Raw genomic sequence first — 27,620 nt, 5'->3', positions numbered from 1 at the left:
TCTTTCAGACTTTTTGTCCAAAATGCACTCAATTCCAGAAAATGGACCTTTTTTTAACAAGTCTTTTTATTGACTACACTCCCCTCCCCACTTCGTTCCTCCTTCCCCCTCCCCCAAGTCTTTCTGTGCTTCAGAGGAAACCTGCTGTTTTAAGTGCACGGTAAGGAGTGCAAAGGAATGACTCGCCTGCATCCTCTCCCTCCAGCGTCCCCTGGGCCTTGCTCTTACAGCAGCAGAAGCCTTGGTGTCCTGGGGGTTGGGACAGAGAGAAATAACTTGACTTCTTCCTTATTTTTCTTCAGCAATTTCTGCCAGGACCCTCATTTTCAGAAATCTAGATCCTGCCTGGAAGAAATGGGGAGAGGACTTGGTTGGGGGTCCCTTCGTTGGTCTCCCTCTGGGTTCATTGCTGCCTTCTGGGGAAGGGAGGGCCTCCAGTCACCATGCATGGTCTCCATGGGTGCTTGGAGACCTGCAGCCAGGGACAACTGTACATTTATTTCACCTGGATCTTTCTTTTTCCCCCTTCAACAGCCCTATTACCATATTTAAATGCAAGTATGTCTCTTTTCATTGACATTTTAAGTAGCTTAGCCTGACCTTTTTAGAGTAGCATGTTCCCCTTTGAACTTCTTTCCCTTCAGTAGTACCGTGTAGCTAGGACAATAGTCTTAGAGTTTAGTGGGCTTCTAGTTCGCTCTGTTTGGGGGAGCTTTGTCTCTGCTTTCTTCCCTCCTCTGCTCCCTGCCCTTGACGGCGCATGTCTTCCTCTCATCCTGTAGAAATTCCTTGTTTAAAAGGCTCAGTGGCTAAAGTTGAGCAGCCCTGCTGGGGGCTGTTTATTGAGTTTGCGGCTGGCTTCTGGCACATCATTTAAAACCACAGTCATTGGAAATGGGTCTTGGGGTCAGGCCTCCAAGCATCTGCCTGGATGGCAGAGGATGTTTGTCTTTATATGTATGGGAGTGTATCTGTGTGTGTCCCAGCGCGAGGCTGTGTGTGCACGTGCTGGTGGCTGAGAGAAGCCCGGCGGGCGGGGGACTTGGCATACTTCATCTGGAATCTGCAGCTACAAGAAGTTACCTTGGCCTTCTGACTATTGTTCCCATTGCTGGGACAGCCTTGCTGCCTGGTGCATTTTTAGATAGCATAAAGCCTTGATCAAGAAGAACTCCAGGGACCCCTAGGAAACCCTCTAGTGCCAGTTTCATCTGGTCCATGGGGCTCAGACCGAAGAGCCACATCTAAATTCCCACAATTGCCTCAGGAGGTTGAAACACTAAGAGATCAAATAAAGCCATAGGGCTCACTCCACATAGACCCCTGCAGCCCCGCGCTCCCTTTCCCGTCTGGCTCCATGTGTATGCAATCACCTGGGACCCCCAAATGCTTCACCCTTGGGCCTGGGATTGTGATGCTGCTGACTTTATGTTTTGACAAAAGTCTGGAGTTAAAAAGGCCACGCTAACCTGCAGAGCCTTCAGAGAACAGCTGGAATTAAGCCAGCTCCTGGCCAAGGTGCCTCCTCTGTCAAGAGGCCGTCCCAAGTGCCTCCTGCCTGTGGCACGGGGCTGACCACTCTGCCACGATCTCTGCAAGGAGCGGTGGTCCAGCCCAGCCATGCTCAGTGCTACTGAAGACAACGCCAGGGGAGCCACCGTGTGTCAATGCAGGGTCAACAGGGAGCTCAACCCCGCTTCTCAAGAAAAAAATTCCTCCTACAATTCTTGAATTATTGTTGTAGGCCTTCTAGAACCAGCTTCTGGGGTGACAAATGGGTGAGAATCAAATGCACCTAAAGATGTTGTGCCTTCTAGAAGCCTGACAGCCACTACTCTGTGTCCCTCTCAAAAGATGCCCTGTGAAAATCCCTTCCCACGCCTGTCTTTGTGTGGAGGGCGGGGGTTGTGTGGCCCGTGACCTAGGTCTGTGCCTGGCCCTTTCAAGGATTCCTCCGTGACACAGGCCCCTCTCTCTCCTGGCCAGGCTTTCCAGCAGCGGCTTATGGACCAGTGGCAGCAGCGGCGGTGGCGGCAGCAAGAGGATCAGGTAGGAAGGTGTATGGGACAGGCGACTCCCAGGCATGCCCCCAGTGTGCAGGGGGAGGTCAAGGCCCTGTCGAATCTGTGTGGCTGCATCTGTCCAACACCACTCTCACCACAGCCCCGGGGAGGGGGTGGACAGGGAGGCGCGGGCAAGGCCTGGCCACCCAGGGCACTTGTAGTGGGGTCAGTCACGGTCATGGGACTGCAAACCAAAGGCAGATTATTATTCTCTGTTAGAAAAAAAAAAACAAAAACCTGAGTTTCTTTTTGACTTTGACCGTCCCGTCACCTGACAACTAGCTTCAGGTACCCGTGGTCATTTCCCTCCTTGGCTTTTGCTAATTCAACAGGCTCCCTTCCTGGGGTCCCTGAGCCAGCCAGAGAAATGCTAGGCTGTCCCCTGGGTTCCTGCTGCGCTGGCAGGTGGGCTTGCTGGATTCTGGCTAAACCCCCAGAGCCCCTGAAAGCAGCCATAGGGTCAGCGCTGAGCCTCAGTAAATGAAGCTGCTGTTTCCAGAGCCGCTGTGCCTCCCCGACTCTTCTTAGCCAGACTCCTGGGCTCCAGCTGCCAAGGGAATTGGGCCTTCTGTCCCGTGTGGTTGCTCCAGTCCTTTGGTCTCCAAAGCCAACCTTTTAGATGTCTGGAACCCCTCAAGTGACATGGGAACACTATCCCAGCATTACCATGGGGTCAGGCCAGAGCTGGGACATGTCCAGGATGTCCAGGGTCCCTTTTGTCCCTCTCCCCAAAATGCTTTCTGCCTTTCCAGGCGAGCAGGGCTTCCGCTGTGCACTGGGCTCCCTCCCCACCCCTGCTCCCTGAACTGAGTGGTCATGGTTTGCAGCTCTTGCCCCCTACACCCCATGGACAGGGCTCTGGAGCACCCAGGGAAGCGCCTAGTTTGATGTCACAGGGCTCTGAGGAGGGTGGGGCTGGGCAGGGTGGGGGGCTGGTGAAGGTACCAGGAAATAGAGCATTAAAAGCCCAGAGGGCAAATGCCAAGAACCCACACCCTGGGTGATGAAAAGTTGGCACAGTGAGGCCCATTAGAAAACTTCAGTAAAAATCCGTTCCATGCAAACTGGCACTGCCTCGAGCTACAAAGGACCCACTCCCCCGAATCATCCACTGGGGTTTTGTTTGGAGGGGGCTAGGGAGTTCTCAGGGGTTGCCGAGGGGCAGTTTGCCAGAGAGCTGGCAAGTGGGCAGACTGGCAGGCAGGTCCAGAGAGTGGGGCCCCCTGCCTGAGCTTCTGCTCACCACAGCCAGTGTCCAAAGGCCCCACCTGCCCTCTGGCCAGTGTCCCTCGGTCCCCCCAGCCCTGGGCCCTGGGGGCGGGGTGCACAGCTGCCTCGTGTCTCCCTGTGCCATTTAGTTTTTTAACTTGAGTGCTTTTTGGTATCATTATAAACAAGCCTCGGCCCTACCTGTGCCTGGGGTTGGGGAAAAGATAAAAGAAAACTCTCGAGATTTTTGAGTGTTGTTGGTTGTTGTTTTCTCCGTTCAGTTTCTTTCTTTTTATAACTTGGATTATGAAACTAAACTTTAACCCGAAATTAACCCTGCCTCTCTCCCCACCCCACCCTGTTCTCCTTGACTTCATGGCAAGTTTAAAGGGCAGCATGGGGTTCTTTATGAATCTGAGAGCCGTAGCCGTCTCCCACGGTCTGTGCCCCCTTCTGCCACCCCACCCTCTCATGGACCCCCAGAGCCAGGCGGGAGTCCCACCCATCCCTCTAACCCCTAACCCCCAAGGTCATCTCCAGCCACACATTTTTTTTTTTTTCCAGGATCAATGGTGTTTGATTTGTAGCCATTTCCATCGGGAGCAAAGTCTCTCCCAGCCCATTCTAGGTCAGCCATGCTCATCGCTGCACTGTTAGTGAACTGTATTCAGGAGTGTGCTCCCAGACCACCTGCCCACACCAGCCTGGGTTAGCGCAAGGAGTAAATCCTCAACTCCGAGGTGCCTGCCCCGCCCCACAGGGTGCAGGGTCAGCCTAGAAGCTACAGGGCAACCCCACAGTGCTGCTGGGCACGGGCGTCAGGGGCTTGGGATGTGCCCAAGGGCAATGACTAGACTGTATCCACCACAGTGAGAGCACTGCCTAGGCAGGAAGACACCTGCCTGTTTGTAGCCAGGCTACCCTAGTTCCTCAGCCCCACTTTGGACCTGAAACAGGGTTACAGGTTTGGGAAAGGAAGCACTCTGCCTTTCTTTCTTTTAACGCATTCTGCCAGTAAGGGGACTGTTACCTCACTCCCTCTAGGAAATGCTCGGGAAGCCAAGCCTAATGGGAGGGCCAATTATTTACCTGTGAGTGGCCTCTCAGTGGCAAAAGCTCTTTGCTCTGAATTTCAAGGGACCACACAGACTCACTTGGGTGTATGCATCAGTCTGGGCCACAGAGGGCTCACTGGGGGTTGATGGCCTAGTTTCACCTTCCCCAGCTCCTGAAGCCCAGCCTTACCCACCCCAGTTCCTCCCCAGGGGAAAAGGATGCTCCTGCAGCCTCAACTACTGCAGGTCGGCACGAGCTCAACTGCATTCCCTTATAGGGAAACACAGGGAGACATTCAGGGAGGGTCTGTTGAGTACCTACCCTGAACTTGGTACCGTGCTAAACCCGGCAGGCAACTCCAAACAGTAGGAGTCGTGGCCTCCGCTCCCCAGGGGTTCTCAGGCTTTGTTCAAGGATCAGACATCATCCTATGGAGGGCCCTTTTTTTGTCTTTGATTTTTGTCTAGCTCCAATGTTTGAGGTTTTTTTTTCCTTCTATTATGACTTATAGGGGGAGCTTCCTGAGGTGAGAAGCACTTGCTGAGGGCCGTGGGGTGGACGGCAGCTTCGTTTTTGCTCAGGGTGGCAACTTGGAACCATCAGGGCTATGGTGTCAGGGTAGGAGGTCCGGGGGGGGAGCCTTGAGGTCTGTGCCCACCTCAGCCAACTCCTCTGGGCCAGCCTGCCCCCCTGTTCCTAATTCCCCCAGGACCTGAGGTGAGCAGGGCTCAGGCGAACCCACCAGGTGAGGTCCCTGCCGACTCCTAGATAACTTCACTATCAGTGGTCACTTTTCTTTTCCCTTCACCTGGTAGTTTGAAATGTCATCTTTTCTTGTGCTCAGTCGAGAGTTTGTTTGTTTATTTTGATCGTATTCATTCAGTTCCAGTGGCCCTATCCTGTCCCACCCAAACCTCAATTTAGTTTGACAGAAGCCTCCCCCGACAGTTGAGGGAAGTGGTTTGGATATTCAGGGTATTTTAGTTTTGGGTGACATTATGGGTGGGTCCGTGTATCAATCTTAGAGCTTCTGAGCCCCTGGTACCACCCCGTCCCACCTCTCCCCACCCACCCAGTCCCAGCCAGGACCCCTTACTGTACTTTATACTTGCCAGCTTTATTCCAATCTAGTAACATGAGCTCCTGATGGTGGTGGTGAGTGTGAGCAGTCATATTTCTGTTGTCTTTTCTCTTGCTTGGTTGGGGCTGCGGTGAGAGTGTCTCTGAGGCATACTTTCCCGCCTCTCTTACGCTAGGATCTGCACACCTCCTCTCAAACACTCTTCTGAGCACGCTCAGCGGGAAGGTTTGTCCACACCTATTAATCCTCTCTCAGTGTCCAGCTTCCTGTTAGTACCAGCTGGTTTGCATGTTTTTGCTTGTTCAGATGAAACAGTTCAAGAAACAAACTCATATCCAACTCTCAAGAAATGTCTTTTTTTGTACACTTTCGTTTTTGATTTTTTTTTTTATTAGTTACAACTCCAAAACACCTGTTGTCCAGTAAAACATTTCACACCTCCCCTGCCTGTTCTTAGATTGTATGTATCTGTGGGACTGAACTAAATGCATGCACTGTAGTAGATGTACTGGTAGCCGTAGCTGTAGTTGTAGTACATGCATTGTTGAGTTGATATTACAGGGTCTTTGACGGCTCGGCACAGCACAGCCGTCTGAAGGATAGTGCGGGGACCAGGAAGAGAAGGGGCTCCATATTTTCAATGTTTCCAAGGGGCTTGGATCCATGTTCTCACCATCAGCCACCACCACCTCCCCTCACACTCCCCACTCCCCCGGTCCAGAACTGGGTCACCACCCTCAGCTCTAGCCTTCCCCACTGAGATCTCTGTTGATATCGTCCAATTATAGTGCAAAAATGGAACCAGGATTGGAAGGAGTCTTAAAGGTCTTCCTTGTTCTTGTCTTTCTCATACTATTCTTGAACAGAGCAGATCTTTTTTCATTTCTTAAGGCCTATCAGCAAGACTCCTTCGAGCCCCTCTACTCCTTGAGTCCTTTGGCAGGTCACAGCCAGCCCTTCAGGGATACAGGTCTATGTGGCAGTCCCGTCTCTATGGATTACTTCTTGGGGTGGAGGGGAAATGAGACACGGTAAGGAAGGGATTGAGATCTTGAGATCCTTGGTCTGCAGACAGGGAATGCACTTGGTCCTGGTGAATCATTGCCATTTGTTTTTAAGGTTGGTGAAGTTTAAGTAGGGTAAGAGTGGTGACATTCTTAGCATGGAGGTGACTGGCACCGTTTCATGGAGACAGGAAGGGAGGTGTGCTTGGAACATCCAAGAGGAACCACCCCCAGTTTCCTCCAACTCCCCAGGAAGGCTCCCTAAAGGGGAAAGGAGCAGTCCTGCAGCCTGTGCCCTTAGAACAGGAGCACATGCAGCCAGTTTGGACACACTGTCTTCCCTACATTTGTGGTGACAGGCCATAAGGGAGTGCCAGAGGTCTCTCAGAGCTTTTGGAGGTGTCCCCACCCCTTACTTGTTGATGCCGAGTGAGTAGTGCCTGCCTCCTGGAACCTGCTCTTTCAGTCAGGGTGTGGTGGCTCTGCCCAATGCTGCAAGAGCATTGATGGAACACAGGTGGGATCTGAACCTTCAGGGTGCAGGTTATCTACTGTGGGAGACAGAAGCCCAGGAAAACGTCAGAGTCCATAAAGTCCCCTGAGAGAATGCGTAGAGATAAAGCAAAATGGTAGTGCTGTGGAAAGAATCTACCAAGTTGTGGAAACTGGTGGCAGAATCGGAATGAACAAGGATTGAATGTGAGTTGGCCAGTCTGCCCCCAAACAGAATGAGGGCACCAAGGCCCAGGAAGATAAATCTGGAAGGAGCTGTTCTAGCTTGGCCTGCATGGGGATGCGGGTGGGGGAGGTGCACAGGGAGATGGCTGGAACTGTCAGGCTTCAGGGCTGCTGAAGCTGCAAATTGACCTGAGGCTGGGGAATAAGAGAAGAGGGTAGGGACAGAAGGCAGGGAGAGCAGAAAATCCCCTCCCACTGGCCTAAATCCCAGGTCTGGTTCTGCTAGGAAAATGGCTTTGCTGCCCTGTGGCTGGAAATTCTAAGAACTCCAGTTCCAGTTGGTAAAATGAGCAAAAGTAAAATGCAAGTCAGGGGATGGAATAAATAGTTTAACTTGAACCAGAAAAGAAATTGCTCTAGGGAGGAGAATAGATCTCAAGAAGTAGTCATGCCCATCCCAATCCCCCTTGCAGATGTTTTCTGTGTCCCCGCTGCAAGCGTCTGCCTTATATATGTTAGGGGCTGGGGGACATGAAAGATAGTATCTGACATATACTCTTCCACTTGCTGGAGGGATCCTGGAGCTATTTGGGTCAGTTGCACCATAAGCTTTAGGGTTCCCAGGTATTGCTTTCAACATGTATTAAGGATTTGTTTTGTGCCAAGCACCAAGGAATACAAAGACAGATGGCACTTGTAGCCTTCGGTGGCCTGAGACTCTAGTCCTGTTCTCTGAAAGTCCATGTTTCCCACAATGGACTGTTTCTGGCCTGAGAATGACCACTGTCAGCTTCATTTAAAAAAGGAAAGTGGATCAATGTGTGCCTTCATTTCTGAAGAGGGCTTTCCTGCGCTTCCATGAGCAAGATCCATTGGGCGGGGGGGGGGCGGCGAAGTGGGGGATGCAGTGCAGCCATCTCTGCTTTCTCACCCAGCCTCCCTGTGCTAGCAGCAAGCATCCTCTGGGGGCTGTGACCCCAAGATGGTCCATCTGTGGGTAAGGTCATGGGGACACCCTTGTGCTAAGATAAAGCCACATCTGTGGCCATGGAATCGAGCCAGTAGTGGCCCAGGGGGAGAACAAATCTCTGGCCCATTAGGGCCAACCACCACAACCAGCCAGACTTACCAGAGGATCTTACCTGAACACACATCTCTCAGTCCACTGCTGTGTGTTCTAGGGATGGACACCTCATTTCCCAGTTTGTCATTAAAATGTTCATTTCTGGGACAGCCAGGACTTTTCACCATAAAGAGTCCAGCATTGGATTTCAGTAACCCCAGTGAATTTATAATAATGCTCAGAGCTGCCCGCTGCTGACCTCAGCTTCATTCATTTTCCAAGGGCTTTCAGACCAACCCTGTTGAGGATAAAATACATCAGCTCTAATCAATAATTTTGTAATAGAAATACTGTGCACTTGATAAATCAACTCTAGTGCAATTAGTGACTAGCCTTGAAGCCCAGACCTAAGTATAAGTTAATCCTAAAGTGAATGGAGTGGGAGAATGTTAATGGTCTTTTAAATCAGTGGAATTATTTTCAGTGGTTGACACATCTCTGCCTGCCCCCTGAGCTGGTTGGTCGTTGCTCTTGTGTCGGCTCAGGAGCTCAGGCCCAGCTGTCTGGAGCAGGGGTGGAAAGTGTGGTGGTGTCCTTGGTAGCTCCATAAGGGCATGTAGAGCACAACAGAGAAGGGCCTAGAGACCCGCTCCTTGCACCCTGGGCTGGGTGGGGGTACTGCAGGGTCGAGGAAGCCCCTAAAGCTGGTCAACCTGCGGGTTGGTGAGAATCATCCAGGGAGCATGTGCCCAGGTGTATCATTCATGGTTGCTTGTGTTTTGCTGAGGTTTTTTTTATTTGGATGGTTGGTTGGTTGGTTTGTTGTTGTTTTGAGACAGACTCTCACATGTTGCCCAGGCTGGAGTGAAGTACAGTCTTGAACTCCTGAGCTCAAGTGAACCTCTTTCCTCAGCCTCCCAAGTAGTTGGAACTGTAGGTTCATACTACCGTGCCCGGCTTTGGTTTTTTTGTGTGTTTGTTTTTTGGTCTTTTGTTTGTTTGTTTGTTTTTGTTTTTGGTAGAGACAGGGTCTCACTATATTGCTCAAGCTGATCTCAAAACTCCTGGCCTGAAATGATCCTCCCACCTTGACCTCCCAAAGCACTGGAATTACAGGTGTGGGCCACTGTGCCTGGCCTCTGCAGAGTTTTGACGTTCAGATATACACCATGATGTATATTACCATAGCCACCCTGTGAGACAGTCAGGAAGGCAGAAGTTTGTGGCCTGGTTTACAAGCATGTTTTTGTTTTGTTTTTGTGAGAAAGCTGGGCTACAGAATGGCTACATGACTTATTTTACATCACACTCCTGGTTACCTGGGGAGCAAGGCTTTGGTCAAAGGTGAAGAATCCTGGACTTCAATCCAGGTCTTTGGCCCCCTTAAGTAGCCCTCTGGAGAAGCCGTGTTTTTTATGAGGGACACACCTGCCCCCCAGGACACCGTGCACAAGCAGGAATAAAGACCGTGTAGGGATAGCCCAAGTAGCCTCAGCTTCCAGCTCTATATAGGCCAAGCACTCAGGCTCTGGCCTAAAACCTCATAGTCTGATCTTTCAGATGTAGATTTCAGAACTGGACCTAGGGGACATCTGCCATGGAGTTGAATGTGGCAGATATCTATTAAGTGTGTAACAGTAGTAATTATTGTTATATGTGGTAGGTGTGGTAGGTATTGTCCTAAGCCTGATTCAAGGGTGCTTTTCACTGTATCAGAAACCTCCCAACACTGATTAAACACTATAGGTTAATGTTACAGGGAATTAAATATTATGGGGGATTTATTGACTGACATCCTGGAAGCTCCATAGAAGAGTGGGTTTCATGCCTGGATTGTTCAGGGATCTTTTTTCTGCAATTCTCTTAGCTCTGTCCTCCTTCTCATTTCAATACTGTCTTTATATTGGTTTTCCTCATGGTGGCAAAATGATTGCAACAGTTTCTGGCATCATACCATCCTGTCCAGAAGAGGGGAGTCAGATGGTCCAGAATTCTAGGAAAGTCCAGAGCTTTGTGCTGCTTGGCTAAGGCTTGGGTTACAAAACCAGTCACTGAGGGTGGGATCCATCACCCTCTAAGTGGAATGGCTCTTTACACAGTGGGGTAAGGATGGATTCCCAAAGGAAAACCTGCGTGCTGATAAGAGGGGAAATGGAAGAATGATGCTGGAGAGACAACCAGTGGATGCCCACTACAGCCCTGGAACTTCCTGGATAAATACTAAGAGTCTCTATGCCCTTGAAGATCTCCCAACCTAGTGTGGAGACTAATGGGTAATTACAATAGGATGCTGTAAGCCGGGTAACAGAAGCCTATCCAACATACAGAAGTAGCACAGAGGAGGAAGTGGTTAGCTTTGCCTGGGAAGTCAGGGAGCGTTTCACAGGGGAGTGAATGTTTCCACTTTTAAAGGACAAATAGGAGCTCCCCAGGGGGCCAGGGAACATCATGGGCAAAGCCACCAGACCCCAGGACAGTGGAGTGAGGTGGAGGCCCTGCAGATGCTTTATTCTGGCTGGAGAATAAAATGCAACAGGGGACTAACTGTAGGTAAAGCCAGAGAGCTCGGCAGAATCAGAGCAGGGAACCCTTGGTACTAAGCTAAGAAGACTGGATTTACATGGGCAGGGCCCGTGAGACCATGGGAGGCCTGAAACTAGGAACTGACATCAGATTTGTATGTTTGACAAGCTTTGACAATATTGTCCAGGATGGATTCAAGACACAGGACTGAGGTGGGAGGACGAGTTACAGATAATTCATGTGCATTCTAAACACTCCATAGATGTTAATATATAGCTGCTCAAGAAGCAGTAGGCCTTTTGCTCTTATCCATAAGATGATTAACTCTGGATCACGCTAGGGGCTGGGGTGGGATGCAGAATAATTCCATGGCATGGTCCTTGCCTTCAGCCAACTTTCCGGCTTCTAGGGAAGACAAAAGTATACAACCGATGTGAGAGCTAGCCTTTAATAAGGATAGATTCCTACATGGTCAGAGAGTACCAAGCAGGCAGGAAGCTTGGTAGAGGAGGCAAGACATGACACAGGCCTTGGAGAATTTGGAGTGGGAGCTGTCTGCTAGGCGGGAATATGGGCTTGAAGAGATAGAGACAGTCAAGGTTCTGAGAGATCTTGAAAGCCATGTTGATATAGTCATAGGAGAGAGAAGTTCGTATTCTTCGTGGAAGTGAAGCTCAGCAAGGACAGAGCCATCTAAAGAAGATAAGCCTGGCTATAGCTCCACAAAGAACAGTCTGACCCCTAATCCTGGGGTCTGGGGCTGGGCTTGTGACCTGGAGGCAAGGGGTGTGGAATGAGAAGCATTGAGAAAGCAGACACAGGAGGGCATTCCATGGCAAATCTCTGCCTTAGTTCCCCTATTTTCCTTTGCTTCTGCCAACAAGTTGTTATTTATTCCCTGCTTGGGGCTATTGTTTCCCATTCCTTTGCCCTTGAGGTGGCCACTGTCCCCTTTCTTTCTGCCACTCCACTTCCCTCTGTCCTTGTCTTTGCCCTCTCTGTCAAAATTCGGCTCCAAGTGCCAGGAAGCCATACCTGATTCACCCTACCTGGGGCACCCCCTCCTCTGCTCCATGTCCTCAGTCCTCTTCCTCATCGGTGAGCTCTCCTGAATGAAAGGTGGGATTATGGGTCCTTGGAAGATATTTTGCATATATCCGTGGGTGGCACCTGCTTTCCCCAACAATGCAAACCATCAGGTCTCCCGGAGGCAAAGTCAACCTAGTCCTTATTCTTCATATGGATGAGTAATTACTATGCAATTAGAAAATACAGAAAATAAAGGGGCCCTTTGTTCCTGGTTGCTTATTAATATTAATTTTTTTAAAAAGGTCTCCCTTCCCAGCTTGGGATCCTACAGAACAGGAAGCAGACAAATAATGCTTTTGAACAGCTGTGATGGGCTGTTGAAATTAGATCTGTCAGGGGATGAGAACACCACGATGGCAGCCACTCCATGGTATAGGCTAAAAGGGTTCCAGGGAAAGGTATCTTGTAAGTGGTCAATAGAATGCTAGAGACACATCCTAGCCAATTTTAATACAATAATGATAATAGATGTTAATAATGCTAGCTCACATGTATTATGAATGAACCAAGTATCGTGTCAAACCCACCAGCCTTACCCTATTTAATTCTCATAACCCTATGAAGTGAGCACTTATCATTCTCATTCCCATTTTAAAGATTTAAACACTGTAGTTTGGAAAGGATAGTAGCTTATCTGAAGTGGCAGAGACAGGATTTGAGCCTAAGCCTGTCGTCATTCTGTCCTCGGATAAGCCACTATCAGCGGACGCTCCATCGCACCAGCCCTGCGATGGCTGAGCCAGGCTCTACAACCTTAAAACAGACACTCAAGAAAAAACCACAGCTGCTCTTAACTCAATTCTCCATTATCCTTGGGGGAGGAGATAACCCCAAATCATTTACGAGTGGCCTCAGGAGGCAGTATAAATATTTTTTGCACCTGCTCCTGCTGTTGCAGACCCTGCCTGGCTTTGGCTGAGATTTCTGATCAGGTTTCTGGTCACTGAATGCACTCAGACCAATGTCAGACAAAGGAGGCCGCGAGGAGGCGTGGTCGGGTAAGAGGAAGCCAGCCTGAAGAGAATTATTGGAAGGGAACCTTTAGCTGAAACAAGGCTGAGGGAAGTTAGCCAATGCCCAGAAGAAACTAGGCGATGGAGCACGGGCGGGCTTCTCTGGGAAGACAGACGTCCTCTGTAGGGATGAGTCAACATTCTTTCCTGTGGGCTGCGAGGACCGCATCTGGAAGGTCGCTGGGAAGCCCCGCCCGGCCTTACGACTGGGAGGTGATTGGCTGCCCAGTTGCTGGGGCTTTGCTCTGAGCCAGTGGCGGGGGGAGGGGCGGGGCCAAGGCGGGAGCCGCGGGCTTCTTGGCCAACCATTCTGCAGGGAGGCTGGGCACCCGGTACCATGGCAACCGCGAGCAGGGCCTCATTTGTTTTGTAGATGAGTAATTACTACACAATTAGAGAAAGCTAAAAATAAAGGGGCCCTTTGTTCCTGGTTACTTATTAATATTAATAAAATGGTCTGCCCAGGTCTGTGGTAAACATTTGATGCCTGGGTGCCTGTGGCAGAGGCTATATAGCCGGGAAAGGCAGCCCAGCCCCTCTTGCCTCTCTTTCGGAAAGTTTTTTCTGACTGTATCCTGGAGAGGGTGGGCTTCTGACCTTGGAGAGAAGAGGAGGGGCTCAGCATGACAGACATGGGATCCAGGATGCCCTGGAGTCGGGGTCAGTGTCTGACTCAGGTGGAAAGGTGGCGGCAGCGTCACCATCCTTCAGAGGAAAGACAGACGCACAGCAGCAAAGCAGACACCATGCACCAGTGTCAGAGAAGACCCCTAGTCCAGTTTTGCTGTGTCCTTCTGTGTTTTCTGGCTTTGATTGATCAGCTCCAGGTGTGTAAAATAATCTTTAAGTCTTCAATGGAGGTAGCCCCCAAGACTCCAGTGACTCCCCTCCCGTCTGGCTTAAAGGGCACATTCGGTTCAGGCTTGGAAATGATCTGCTGGAGGTTTACACTGTTCAGGGTTGTCCCCGTGGCTCCGCATGCCCTGGCCTTCGAAGTTAAAGCAGCTGAGAGGCTTGCTTTCTATCCCTTCTTCCTCCTAGCGGGAGAGGTTGCCTTGTTGATTACTCCAGTGAGGATGATTAACAGCTTAAAAAAAAATAGAGGCAGCATAACAGCATAGAAGGCAGAGTAGGGAATCAGAAGACTTGGTTCCAGGCCTGCTTCCACCTCTACTAAATGAGGATTTCAGATAAAGGGTCCTTGGGGGCCATTTCAGTTCTACAGCTCCGTTTTGCTGCTATTTCCAAAGCTCGAAATCCCTTTTCCTTGGAGATAGGAACAGTGACAGTGACAGTGCCTTAAGATCTGAGAACACAGGCCAGGCACAGTGGCTCACACCTGTAATCCCAGCATTTTGGGAGGCCCAGGCGGCCGATCACTTGAGGTCAGGAGTTTGAGACCAGCCTGGGCAACATGGTGAAACCCCATCTCTCCTAAAAATACAAAAATCAGCCAGGTGTGGTGGTATGTGCCTGTAGTCTCAGCTACTTGGGAGACAGGCAGGAGAATTACTTGAACCCGGGAGGCCTAGGTTGCAGTGAGCCAAGATTGTGCCACTGTACTCCAGCCTGGGTGACATAGCAAGACTCCCTCTCAAAAAAGGGCGGGGGGGAAGAAAAAAGATCTGAGAGAAGTGAGTGGAGAGAAAGCCAAGAGGTTCCAGGTGATAGAAAACTTGGTGGGAATTTGAAAATAGTCAGCCATGAATTGTTTAATGCATGAAGGCAATGGGAGGGACAGAAGCGGTTCCAGAACTGTGTATCATTTTACACATCTGTCCTCAGACTTCCATCCTTGGGTGTGGTTGATTAAATCTCTTAGGGTTTGATTCTGTGTGGATGGTATTCGTGAATAATAGTGGACCTGTAAATAGCTGCTGTCAATGAGCAAATCAACCCAGAGACTGAGGCCAATGCTGTGGCTCTTGAACGTTACTCTCTGTTAGGATCTCCCGGGGAGTTTTTAAACTGTGCAGTGGCCAGGCTGCATCACAGACCCATCAAACCAGAATCTAGCAGGCTGAGCCTCAGGCAGGCGCAGTGTGTAACACTGGGCTCAAGTATCTCATGTTCTTGCTGGATGTAAAGCTCCATAACATCTCTGTGGCTGTCACTGGTACCCCAGCCTCCTCTAACTGGGAGGTGGGGAGGTGGGGCTGGGATCGCTAGCCTGCTGCTGTGGAGCCCACAGCTCTCCTGCCTCCATGGGTCTTCCCAGCAGGGTCAGGAAGGCCACCCTCTAGGGTGGACCAAGGAGTTTTTGTCCTCATAGAGGGACCCTCCTGTCTCTCTCGAGGACAGGCCAGTCCTCGCTGAGGTTAAAGGCATGTACAAATAAAACTAGCAGCCTGCAGCAACCGTAAACAGAGAAGCAGCCACCCTCCTTGACTGACCAATGGGCGCCTTTTGGTAAGGTCGGAGTTTGTTTGTTATTAAAGACCTAATTAGAAACATGAGAGGGAGCTGAATGGCTCTGTGCTTGGCTAATTAGTGACATGTATGCGCTTGCTTTGAACTTCAAGGACACAGAACTATTAGTGCTTACATCAAAAATGGATTAGACTCCTGTGCCTTTATAATCATTAAAGAGGAGCTACTCAAGTGGAAAGTCTTTTGTGTGGGTCCTCAAGGGGCTGCCCCTGGGATACCTTCCCCGCCTCACCCTGCCCCCTGCCTGCTAGAGCCCCAGCAGTGAGTTTTCTATTAGATATGACTGGGCAATAAATACCGTTCAGCCCTAGGGCATGCGAGCTCCCCAAAGGCCTTGGCTCTCAGCAGAATGGAGTGGTCTTTTAGGATTGAGATCAGCTCTCTGGGTGGCCCCCTGGGTCCAGGCACCTTCCTGGGGTTGGGGAGGGGAGTTCTAGCGAGGGCCCAGGGTTGACCAGGGCTTACTTTCGCTCTGGCAGTGCCCTCTCTGCTTCCAGCCTGACCCCACCAGTACTGCAAGTCTGCTTGTTCTTTGGTCTGTGGCATAGGGGAGAGTGACCTAGTCATCAGGAGAGAGGCAGTCCTGTATCTCTTGGGGCAGTCAGATCCTGACCTCAGGGAATCCCCACCCTGATGGAAGAGATGTTTCCACTGCCAGGGAGCTCCCAATTTGGAAAGGGCAACAGGGTCCATCCCTCAGGAGCTTCTACTTCAAGGTTGGAGAATCTGTTCTGTGTCCTTGAATTTGCAATTTCTCTGGGGCAAAGAAAGAGCCAAGTAAACAGAGGAAACCTTGTCAAAGTATGATTCCAGAAGGGACACCTGAGCAGCATAATTCAAAAAGCATATGCCTTCAAGTTAGAGCCAGATTTGGTCCTGTCTGAGACACTGTGTGGCATTGGACACATTTCCTAGCTGCTCAAACCCTTGGTCTCCTTATTTGTAATGGGGGTTACAGAGCTGCTCTTACAAGATGTTCAGAGCATGAAAAAAGATGGTGTGAAACACCTACCAACATGCCTAGCAACACGGTAGGGGCTCATAAGTATGGGTTCCCTTTCCAGCCTCACACCTGCAGAAGCCGCAGCTTCTAGAACTTTGTGCTTCTTGCCTCATTGGTTTTCACCTCCAGGCCCTGTTTTGTCCCTGCTAGTATCAGGCCTAACGGGGCAGAGTGACATCTAATTCTTACACAGCTTCTTATCATGATTGAGAAGACCACATTAGGCTGCCTCATAAGTCTGTGGTCCTAGCCTTGGATTTCATAGTGTTTTCTGTTAGCAGTAGTCTGTCGTGCAGAAACTGGGCCTGCAGTGAGTGGAATCACTTATAAGACACAAGGAAGGATCTGAGCCTGCTGGCCAGCAGTAGGCAGGAAGGTGGTTTTCAGGTTGGAAATTGGTGCCCGAGCACACCACAGAGCAGCAACATGAGAGGGTAGCTGGAGACATGTGGGGAAAAGCCAAACTGGCTTCTTTTTTGAAAAAAGAGACGCATGTGCTTCAAGGACAGAGGCAGTCACTGGATCAAAGCAAAGCAATGCAAAGGACATTTTCAGGACTGAACTAGTAGAAACTTGGAGCCACCAAACTGTAAGAGAGAATAGGGAGTTGTCTCCGGGCAGCAAACTCCCTATTTCCTTTGGAGTCTCAGACCTGGGAGGGCTGGATGAGGAAGCAAGGGCTCTAGTATCACCCAACAGGGGCCACCTCTCTGCCTTTTCTCTGCTGAGTGGTGATGGTGGCATCTCGCCTCCCCACAGCTGCGTGCTCAGCTGCTGGGTGGCTCAATGCAGCATGGCATGGGTGCTGCAGGTTCCGAGAAGCCTCCTTGTCTGTTAGTCCTTACAGATTCTAACCTGTGTGGGCCTGGAGTCTGAAGCCAATTAATTTAAGGAAGAGGCAGCAGGATGTTAGTGTTAAGACACCGCCTGCTTCAGCCAAACCGTAACATGTGTCTCCCGGGTTGGTTTTCCCTCCTCTTCTGAAGCGCTTTAGAGGCTCAGGGTAAGGTGTTGTTGAAACATCCGTTCACGGTGGAGAGGGATTGGGAACACTATCCTACGTTTGAGGCTGGAAGCCTGGTCTGGTGAAGCCTGGCAGATAGTTCACACAAGCAGGACAAGCCCTGTGCCAATGCCAGGCAGGAGTGACATCTGGTCACTGCACAGGGCCCCAGTGACTGCCTCATGGCCTTTCCCTTCCCGGGGCCCTCTGTGCTTGCCTCCTGGAAACCTGCAAACAAACTCAGTCCCTCAGGGCCCTTAGGGGTTGAGAGAAATGGGAACTGACCTCAACTCCAGAAAGTTCTTTCCTTGGCATCATGACAAAAGCCTAGTTTCTCTGGCCACAAGGCCACAGCCCATTCAAGGCTGCTCCATCCGCAGAATTTGCACCATGAGCAGACAGCAGTCAACCACTAACAACCATCCTCCCTCACCCACCTTCCCAACCCACCAGCCTAGAACCCGCCCGGCCTGGCCCTTTTGGAGCTTGAGATACACTTACAGAATCAAATCAGGGCTGATAATAAAAACGTATCAGGAGGGCCAAGCATGGTGGCTTACGCCTGTAATCCCAGCACTTTGGGAGGCTGAGGCAGGTGGATCACCTGAGGTCAGGAGTTCGAGACCAGCCTGGCCAACATGGTGAAACGCTGTCTCTACAAAAAATACAAAAATTAGCCAGGTTTGGTGGCATACACCTGTAATCCCAGTTACTCAGAAGACTGAGGCAGGAAAACCACTTGAACCCAGGAGGCAGAGGTTGCAGTGAGTCAAGATTGCACCACTGCACTGTTGAGATTATATCTCAACAGAAAATGCATGGTCCTAGCCAGAAAGCCTTTCTCAGATGGGTTGGTTCTGGGTGTTTGGAACTTTCTCCCTACACTGATCTGAATGGTAGTGTGCTTCCCCAGCTTTACCATTCATATGTTATAGGAGAGTTTTAGAACTGGCTAATAATGATACTGTCTCCTGCGGGTTTTAGGGGAGTGTGACTTGACCAGAAGCCAAGATCTTTCAACAAAATAATTCACAGGTATTAAGTGCTCATGTCCATCAGTTCGCTACTTGAGACAGGCCAACATTAACCAGTAGACATTATCAGCACCAACCTCAGTGGTCTGAATCAGGTTAAGTTTTGAGAACGAGCAGAAACTACAACTTATCATAAGACTGGCGCCATTGTCACTGACATTTGGAATGTCTGTGTGATACTGGCTGCCCGATCAGCCCAGTGCATGCCCAGATACTCACCATGTGTCCCGTGCAGCATGTAAGAGGAGCCAGGCGACTCCAGATACATCAAGACTAGCATGATGTTGACACCAGGCTGAGTGTGTACCTCTCAGTCATGTATCTGTTTGTATATGCAGACAGTGAAAAAGAAATCCCATCACATCGCTCTGTTAATCCTCCCCCAGTTTTAAAGTGTCTTCCCCCTTCCCTTCTGAAATAGCCTGAATTTCAGCAGAGCTTTTAAAACTATATTGTGTATAAAATTGACTGTCCCTGCATCTGGGTGCCTGAACTGATTTGATTTTAATTTAGCATGTCATACAATTTTCCCAGGTTGGACATCGTTGCTGATCTTCTCTACCAGTCTCTCCTACCTTCAGGCTAAGCTCTAGAAGGAAAGCTTGAGCCAAGGATTGCTGGGACATAGCTGGCCGGGCAGACTCCTGGAGTGTAATCCTACCTTGCTCTGCTCGAGACATGCCAATTCATAACCGAGTATTCTCCTTCCATTATCAGAAATAGATTTTGTCTTTTCATGCTTACCTTTCGCATTTGACCATCTGCAATTATTTACAGTGGGCACTGTTTTCAGAGGACACAGGAAGGAAACTGCAGAATGGGATCCCCAGTTCTGTTCCCCAGGAAGGCCTCTGGCTGCCCAGTTGCCGAAATTCAGAGCCCTCCAATAAAGAGTAGCTGGCTGTTCAGAGGGACTCACGCAGGCCCTCACTGTTGACAGCCACCTGGCATTGTGGAGCCAGTGTCCACTGAGGAATGGCAGAAGGTTGCTATTGCTCTTTGGAGAATATGCTCTCTGATCGGGAACATAGGGCTCCCTGAGAATCCCGGGAGTTCCCCACCTGCCTGGAGGAATTTCTTGCTAATAAGGGAGATAGGGTCCTATGACTGTGGAGTTTTAAATCAAGGCAGATACAAGCATGATATAGACAAGATGAAGGTAGAGGTGAGTGTTGGAGAGTGTGATAACTTTATTTAGTTTCTTTAAATTTCTCTAAAACAAAAACTCCTAAAAATTCAGCGTGATGAATTAACACAGCCTCTGCCCTCATAGACTATTACACAGGCTTATGACCTCTCCTGTTCTCAGTCCTCCATCCTGTCGGGACTGGGGTTTGGGAATGGAGGCCGTGACACCAGTCAGCCCAAATCCCTTCTGAATTGGACTTGGCAAGGGTGGGCCCTCCGTTGCATTTGCCGTACCCGAGCCACATGCACGAGCTGGGCAGGGGAGGGTCTTTCTCCCAGAAATGTGCCGGGGCCACTGCGGTCTTTGGCCTGAAATGAAACCTGGCAGCAGCAGATAATTCACAAAGCAGATGACCGAAATTGTCTTGAGGGCTGGCCCTGGCTTTTGCGGAAATGTGAGACCCACCAAACTAGGAGCTGGGTCTAGGGCTGGAACTTGGTGGACCCCTGGCTTGTCCCAAATATATGAACTGAGCTCATCTGGAAAATATTTTGTAAACAGTTCCTTTCTCTGGATCAGTAATAATCCAATTTTCAGGCCTTAGAGCCAGAGGTGCCCTCTGAGAGGTGCCCCCCTCATTGTCCTGGCTCTAGCTTTTTGCCTCAGGTCCAGTGGCATCACTTAGGGACAACACAAAAATTATTGGACTAGACTTCCATACCTTTTCTAGACCTACGGTGAGGCTGTTCTGACTCCTACCACTTCCCTACCCTCCATGCCTAATTCCACTCTCAGGCCAGTCCCTTCTCACCACAGTTGGGCAGAGTCACATGCTGGCCAGACAGCAGGCATCTCTCCCATCTCATTTTAGAACCGTAAGGGAAAGATGCTCGGTAGCTTTGGGTCCAACCCTTGCAGGTGAGAGTCTTAAGCCTGCAGCATCCGTCTCTGTTAAGATCTCCAGGATAAGATTCTCGGACTTTCCCAGGTCAGCCATCAGAGTATTTTATTGATGGGCAGGAAGTTTCTCCTTTTATCCCATGTGAAATGCCACCAAATTTCATTCAAGTGCATCTCCTCTTGCCGTCCTCGGTGAGATTCGGTGTCCTCGCTTTTCTGACCCCCATTCCCAGGAGTTCTTTCTTCAGGCCCAAGATGATTAAATGCACCAAATGGATAAACTGGGATTTTTGTAAGTCACCTCCTGATTCATATGGATAGTGAATTGCTTTTTCCTATATCAGATTTTCCTAAATCCACAGGTGGTACCTGCCTTATTGGGCTCTGCATACATAACTATTTCAGAAATAGGGTGTATTTGTTTTAAACTTGACAAGTTACAGAACACTTTCTGTTTTTCATTCCTGAAGCAGCCCCATGAGTCAGATTGAATAAGGAAAGCATCACTCACTTGCTACAGATGAGGACTTGGGCTTGTGAGTGGCTTCTTAGCCCAAGGCACCTGACTGTAAGAACAGAGCTGGGGTCACAGTCAGGTCTTCTGCCTCCGAGTCCAGTGCTCCCTTTCTCTACATCATTGCTGCCTCTCTGTGGGTGCCGCCTTGACTGGGAAAGCCCAGAGGATATTGGGGAGTGAGGATGAAGGGCAAAGAGAAACCTGCCTGGGATTAAAATGCTGCCATGGATGCTGCTAATGAAATGAACCTGATCACCACAGTGAGCCCCCAAACTGCCATCCTAGAGCAGGGCTTATCCCAAGCCACTTAACGCTTATAGCTCCTGCTGCAAAAATGCCAAGACGTTTGCAAGACATTGTCCTCTTCTGGGACAGGAGTCATAATATCCAATTTATAAACCTCAGCACTGTTTATTTATTCAACAAAGTGTACTCCCTGCCCCTCCCTCCCGACACACACGCACACCCTAGCTGAGCAGTAGACAAGGTGCCCTTGTCCACTAAGAGCCACGTCCCATCTTCTCTTCCCGAGCTGATCCTGGTATGTGGACCGATTCTGGCCCCCCAAAATAAGTCTCCGTGCCTGGGGAAAAGGCACCCTTCACTTAGAAAGATCACTGAGAATCGACTGGAGAATGACTTCCACAGAAAGCACCCTCAGGTCAGAGGTTTGGCTTCATGCCTTCCCCCCCCACCCCCTGCAACCCCACTCTCTACGTCTCCTCTTAGAGGGAGACAGCGTTCTCAGATGAGCCCCTTTCCTGTGTAGCCAGCCAGTGTTCAGTATGTAGAGTTACGCTGACTTCGCGAAAGAAGAAAATTACTTTGTCCCTAATGTCTTCCCACTGTCAGACAGCAGGAACAGCTACTGACAAGTTTATGTGCCAAGTGGCAGTCCCCATTCTCTCCTAAGCAGCCAGAGCCGTTGCTTTTTATGAGTCTTCTCAAAGATGCATGAGTTTCCAGATGGCTTGTTCGGGGACTTTAACATGCTTTCTGGAGCCTGGGTCTTCTGCTCGCAGAGACAGACACACACAAGTGTTGACTGTGGAAAATAGAGGCTCCTCTCTTCCGTGCGCCCGGCCCTCAAGGGTGCGGGTTCCACTGCCCAGAAGCCTAGCTGGAGATGGGACCAGCCCAGAACTGGGTTCTTATTGCCTGCCGGCTGCGCCCTCTAGTGGGAACCCAGCAGCCCTGTCTTTCACCCCTGGCTGGGGGACATCTGCAAGGTGACTTTGAGCTGAGGCTCCGGCATTGTGATGAGCAAGTGCATAATAAAACAGGACTTGGGATTTGAAAGCTGCATTCTAATACAGTGTCTTCTCCACGGTGATTTTAGTGTCATTTGATGGAGGATGACTGAGCAAGGAGGGGTGATATAGACCTAAGATGAGCTGCTTATTGTGAAATTCCCTTCAGGCCGACTCAGAAGCCACAGGCCTCCCCGCACACAGGAATGGGAGAGGTTGCCAAGGATGGGCATAATACCAACAGCCCTTCTGTCTTCTAAGCCTGCAGAAGGGGGCATTTCTGGACATCACCCTTCTGTGGGCATGCTACATCCTGTCTCCGAGACTGCCTCTGCTGGCTAGGTTAGTCTCTAGGTGGCTCTTCTGTTGGAAGAAACGGAACTCTAAACCTGCTTCTCCCCACCCACTAGTTAGGTGAGCCTGCCCAACACCTTCCTGGGTTCACATCCGGCCAGACAAGAAAGAAGCCAAAAAAACTTTCTTTCCGTCAACCACTGTGCCTCCTCATGCCCACCCCATCCTATTAGCCTAAAATGGAACAGGCTAATTAATTCATTTGTATAGGGAGGGATTTCAGCTGCCTGGACAAAACCAGGAGTCCACTGTCCAAGCTTCTTCTGTTTTCCTGAGCTCAGAAGAAAAAAATGTGTTAGACTAAGATAATACCGCCTTTTGAATATCTCGGCTTGATATTTGCCTCCATGAGTGAGAGGGCCAAGTGTTATCTGCAAGTTGAATCTTCTGTATTCAAAAATCTCTGATCCTTTTGTCTGCCAGCGCATTCCCAGATCAGCCGTTCACTTGCTCTCAGCCTCTGTAATTTATTTTTTTCTTTTTCTCTTTAACCTGCTCTTTCCATTGGCCAGTTTATTCATTTCTCAGCTACAGCTTCAAAGGGGCTCACCTTCGGGCTTCCCACCCCAAGGGCATCCGGAGGCTACAGTTCTGTTTTCTCTGCTGAGTCAGGAGCCAGGCCCAGCTTGATTTGGTCTCTCGTGTATCTTTGTGTCTCTGTCTCAGTCTCCTGCCAGTGTGCCTTGGGTGCCTCATCAATCTCTTCCCATCCCTGTGACAAGTGGGTGAAAAATCAATCCACTTCTGGCTCTTCCAGGCCCACCAGAACTGAGGGCCTCAAACCACAGGTCCCTGGGCAAGGGAGGGGCCAAAGCCAGGAGTGACCCCACCTGCATGGATGTTCTTTGCCTCTGCCATTGAAGGCAACTGGTCACAGGGAAGAGGGGGAGAGGCCAAGGGAGGCAGAAGGGAGAAGTGATTGTTGCCAGGAGCAGCGCTTTGGAGCCGAAGATCTGAAAGTGTGACTCTCAGAATGTCTGGTTCTTTAATACAGGTTAGCCGTAGACCAAAGTTGGCCAGCCCAGACTCACCTTGAGGCTTAAAAATCAATAAGAACTTCCTTTTACCATTAAAAAAATATATTGTTTTCCATTTTGGAAAAGAAAATAAAGTTTAAACTACTAAGGGGAAATAAAGGTGAACAAAATTAACCTAGTTAACTGGTTGACAGGCTGCGGCCCTCATTAGGGTCAGAATGATGAGATTGGTGGGGGGCCGAGGCAGTGTCACCTTCCGCTGCCCCCCGATCTGCAACCCCACCACTCTCTGGATTTGTGCGTGTCAAGTCCCCTCTCTGTATACATCCTGAGCTTGCTGTTCTCAGTCTGGAGTTGACACTGCAGGATAACCAAGAGAAAGCAGGCATTTTGGTCAGCTATGGTTTAGCTATGAATTGGTTCAGTCGGTATGTTCTGCATTCATACTTCTTTGTCTTTTTTTTTTTAAACAAAAGGAAAAAAAAGTTTAAATCCCCCCTTTCCTTCTCCTGCAGGAGGTGAGTGTGTGGGTGTCCTGTAGAACCATTGGCTTCCACCCCAGCTCTGGCCCCAGCCTCCAGGTTTACCATTCCCCCCCATCCCTCCTTCCATCCCCTTCTCTCCACCCCAAAAGGAAACTCTCTGCCGCCATCATTACTGTTATGTCAAGATGCCCAAACTCTCCATGACATATCCCATCCTCCGACCACGTTCAGTATTGATGACTTTCATTCAGGGTTATGAGTGGGAAGGGTGGGAAGGGAGGGAGTAGCCAGTGGGGAGGGGGGAGTGGTGGGGGTGGGATGGAGAATGGAGATCTTTTTTGCCTTTTTTTTTAAAAAACAAAACAAAACAAATTTGTCATTTAATGGATCCAAAAACAAAAAAGAAAAAGTGAAACACACATACAAGAAAAGATCAAAAATCCCCTCCGCAAAGATTTTTTTTTCCTGGACACAAATTGCTTTGTTTCCTGTTACGTTTTAATATCAATATTAACACAATGTGTAGTCTAAAACTAGTTCCTTTGTAGTTTGCATGGGATGTGAATGCTGTCTCAACGTGCCCAGATCTAGAAGACTGCATGAGCATCAATTCAGATGTGAAAAAAAAAACTCTTTCTCTCTCTCTCTCTTTCTTCCATATATATCTCTATTTCTATTGTGATAATTTGGTGGGCAGTGAAGCACCTCCGGTTGGTTGCCGTAGTGTGTTGAATGATTGTTTTTTTATTCTCTATATTTTTGGAGCTCCAAGCTTCTTAGTAGTAGCCTGGGCTGAGTATTCTTGAGTCCCTGCTGATGTTTTCGCATGGCCTTGGTTGAGTGTTAGAAGTTGGGCCTCAGCTGTTTTTCTCAAGTGTTTGGCTTGTAATGACCGGTGCATGCCTGGCTTCTGGCCTCATACCCAGCTCTATTCTCTGCACACCAGTCCTGAATAGCTACAGTGCTCAACCGAATTTTGGCGCGCCCGCTTCCCCGGCAGGCTCCAACCCGGCGCGGCCCGGAGGCTTCCCGGGGGCCAACAGCCCAGGACCTGTCGCCGATCTCTACGGCCCTGCCAGCCAGGACTCCGGAGTGGGGAATTACATAAGTGCGGCCAGCCCACAGCCGGGCTCGGGCTTCGGCCACGGCATAGCTGTAAGTACCTGCCTTCCCTTGCCCTCCTGCCTCCTCCTTCCTGACCAGCTCCTTGTGGCCTGTGGGTGTGCCAGGAAAGCCCAAAATCGGGGGCAGAGGAGAGGACAGAGGGTCCCCATCACCATCACACCAGCTCCTGAGGGCTAAAGCCTCCATCGTCTTAGACATGTCCTGAGTGCCTCTCGTGTGGCTGTGTGATGGAGCGGAAGGAGCGTGGACAGGTCCAGTTCAGATCTCACCACTCCATCACCTTCACACAGTGCATCCTTGAGCCACTTCGATAACCTGTCTGAATCTCATTTCCCTGACTGCAAAACCAGAATCTCTGTACTTTCCTCAAAGATTGTGGAAGGATTATTCGAAATAATGTCACGCACTGGCACGTAATAGGGCCTCAGTAGTGGCCACCTTCCTTGATCCCCACTTTCTGGACACTGTCATGTGGGCTGGGACCTGAAAGCCGAGAAATGTCCCAGCTCCCCGCCAGAGTAGGAGCCTTAGTCAACAGAGCCCCTGATCTAAGGTCCAGTGGCAGTGCTGGAGCCTGGGAGGTGGTGTGGGGGTCCAAGCCCTCTCCCAGGCAGTTTTCTTTGCTAATGTTTCTTACAGTTTCCAGGTTCCAAGTAAGTTCCCATCTGCGTTCTTTAGCTGCAGCCCCCACCCCTTGAAGGCCAGATGCATTTGATATTTGTAATGCTCTGTGGTTCTATAATCTGACTAATCCAGGCAATGGAGATTTGCTTAACAGATTTGCATGCTGTTTTCAGATTGTATTGTTCTTCTCCCTCCCGGTGTGTGTGAGCATGAATGTGCCTGAGCCCACTTGCTCGCTGTCCCTTCCATTTTGGAAACAGAAAATTGGCCAACCTTTGCCCTAGCCAGCCTCAGCATTTTGGAGGCAGCTTGGTTTTGAGCTAAGATGAGTGCGTCTGCAGTCCCAGGCCACGTTCCTGTCAGACTCTGCTTCTGAGCGACAGCTGGCAAGCCCTGCCTTGGGGGCCACGCTGCGGAGAACAAAACACGTGCAGACAGTCTAGGGCACCAAGGTGGCCTCATTCATGCCCCCTGGCATTGGGAGTTCCTCCCTCATACACACAGCGCACATGCACGCACACACACACACACATCCATGCACGCACACACATGCATGCACGCACACACGGACGCACACACGCACACGCACACATGCACACACACCTGCCAGCCCTACTTGTGCAGGGTGGGTCCTTGTTCAGTCCTGCTCCCAAGCCAGTATCACTTAAGTCAGTAGGTTAATGAATCTAATCCCCTCGGATCAACTGTGGTAGCAAATCCAGAATATTATTATTCACCTGAGAGCTGCTCAATTTAGGGGACCATCTATCACTACTTAGAACACAACTCATTTCCATATTCAGCATCCAGAAACACAGGCCCAATTTGTTCTTGAAAACCGGGGTCTTTTGACCTGTGGGCTATGATGTTTTTCTGAAATAACCAGAAAGCATCCCAGTCTGTCTGCACCGGGATTTCTTCTCCCCAGCTAGAGCTGCTGGGACTGTGGACAGAGACTTATCTTTGCACTCTGGGATTTAGGGCAGCCATGCCCATCACTGGGGACACAAACCCCCGTTTCCCACCACCCACCCACGCCTCTGAATCTGGCTTTTGGTTTTTCCCTGGGTAAGCAGATAGGCTTGGTAGGGGCGGAGGGAGTGGGGACTAGGGGTTTGGAGCTAAGGAGGATGTCATCCTGGCCCCTCATGGCACGGTGTCTCAGAATTACATATTCATGCTGGCAACCACAGAACTAGTCCTAGAGATAATTTCCTTTCCCAGAATGTGACAATCTGTTCCCATGTATAGCACACTGATGACCTTAACAATTGTGCAATTTTAGGGACCTTTGATTGCAACGGCCTTTACAAATGGATACCATTGAGCAGGTGCTTTCGTTGCCATCTCACTCTGAGGTATTACCGTCTCTGCCATGTGTCTCCGCCCTGCTGGTGTGTCCGTACATGTATGTCCACGGGTCATACATGTACGTGCGTGCCCCTGTCTCATCACATCCACATCTCTCTCTCCTCTTTCTGGACCCCTTTTCAGGAGGGTGGGGGCAAAAACAAATCCAGTCTTTTAATCTGTCATCCCTTCCTCTAGCTTTTAATCATGACCCCCACCTTTTTGACTCTCTCTCTTTTTTTCTTAATTTGGTTCATTGGATTCTTTTTCTGTATCTTCCCCACCCTTCATCTTTCTCTGTCTTGAAATACAATCAAGAGTGTGGGAAACTGGAAGGAGATCTCGTGCTGCGCCCGTCCCAGGGGGATAGAGGCAGGGAAGCACTGGGCTTCTGCTAGGCCTGGAAGCAGGGATGGGGACCAGGGCCACCCACTCCTGGAGGTCCTTTGAGCTGGCCCTGTGAGTTGCTGGGCCCCTTCAGCTCCCCAGGCCTTGCTGGGGCTCAGCCAATGGGGTTCATGCAGTCAAACAGTCAGACTCCATCTTTTAGTGAAAAGAAAACATTTTTGCCAGTAACTACTGAGTAATTATCCAGATTACTGCACGAAAAGCAAATTAAATTAACGACATCACCTGAGTAACGTGGATTTGGATCCCTGC

The 27,620-nt window shown here is 50.0% G+C and overlaps 1 protein-coding gene across 7 annotated transcripts in view; it reads left to right on the top strand.

Annotated features, from left to right (window-relative positions):
- The window catches only part of MSI2 (musashi RNA binding protein 2), a 431,124-nt gene that overhangs the window by 396,523 nt on the left and 6,981 nt on the right, over positions 1 to 27,620 (top strand). Inside the window, exons 11-14 of one of the 7 annotated variants that reach the window (XM_008011351.3) lie at positions 535 to 558; positions 1,987 to 2,049; positions 24,808 to 25,016; positions 26,896 to 26,968. In XM_008011351.3, coding sequence (XP_008009542.1) covers positions 535 to 558; positions 1,987 to 2,049; positions 24,808 to 25,016; positions 26,896 to 26,937 — 338 coding nt within the window. In that variant the 3' untranslated portion in view covers positions 26,938 to 26,968. The remainder of the gene's footprint in view (positions 1 to 534; positions 559 to 1,986; positions 2,050 to 24,807; positions 25,017 to 26,895; positions 26,969 to 27,620) is intronic. The other 6 variants (XM_037993576.2, XM_008011355.3, XM_008011353.3 and 3 more) reach the window with 6 other exon arrangements.

This window comes from Chlorocebus sabaeus, chromosome 16, assembly GCF_047675955.1.
Source record: "Chlorocebus sabaeus isolate Y175 chromosome 16, mChlSab1.0.hap1, whole genome shotgun sequence".
Taxonomy (NCBI): Eukaryota; Metazoa; Chordata; class Mammalia; order Primates; family Cercopithecidae; genus Chlorocebus; species Chlorocebus sabaeus.
The sequence above is the reverse complement of the archived record's forward strand: the minus strand, read 5'-3'. Positions and strand labels throughout refer to the sequence as shown.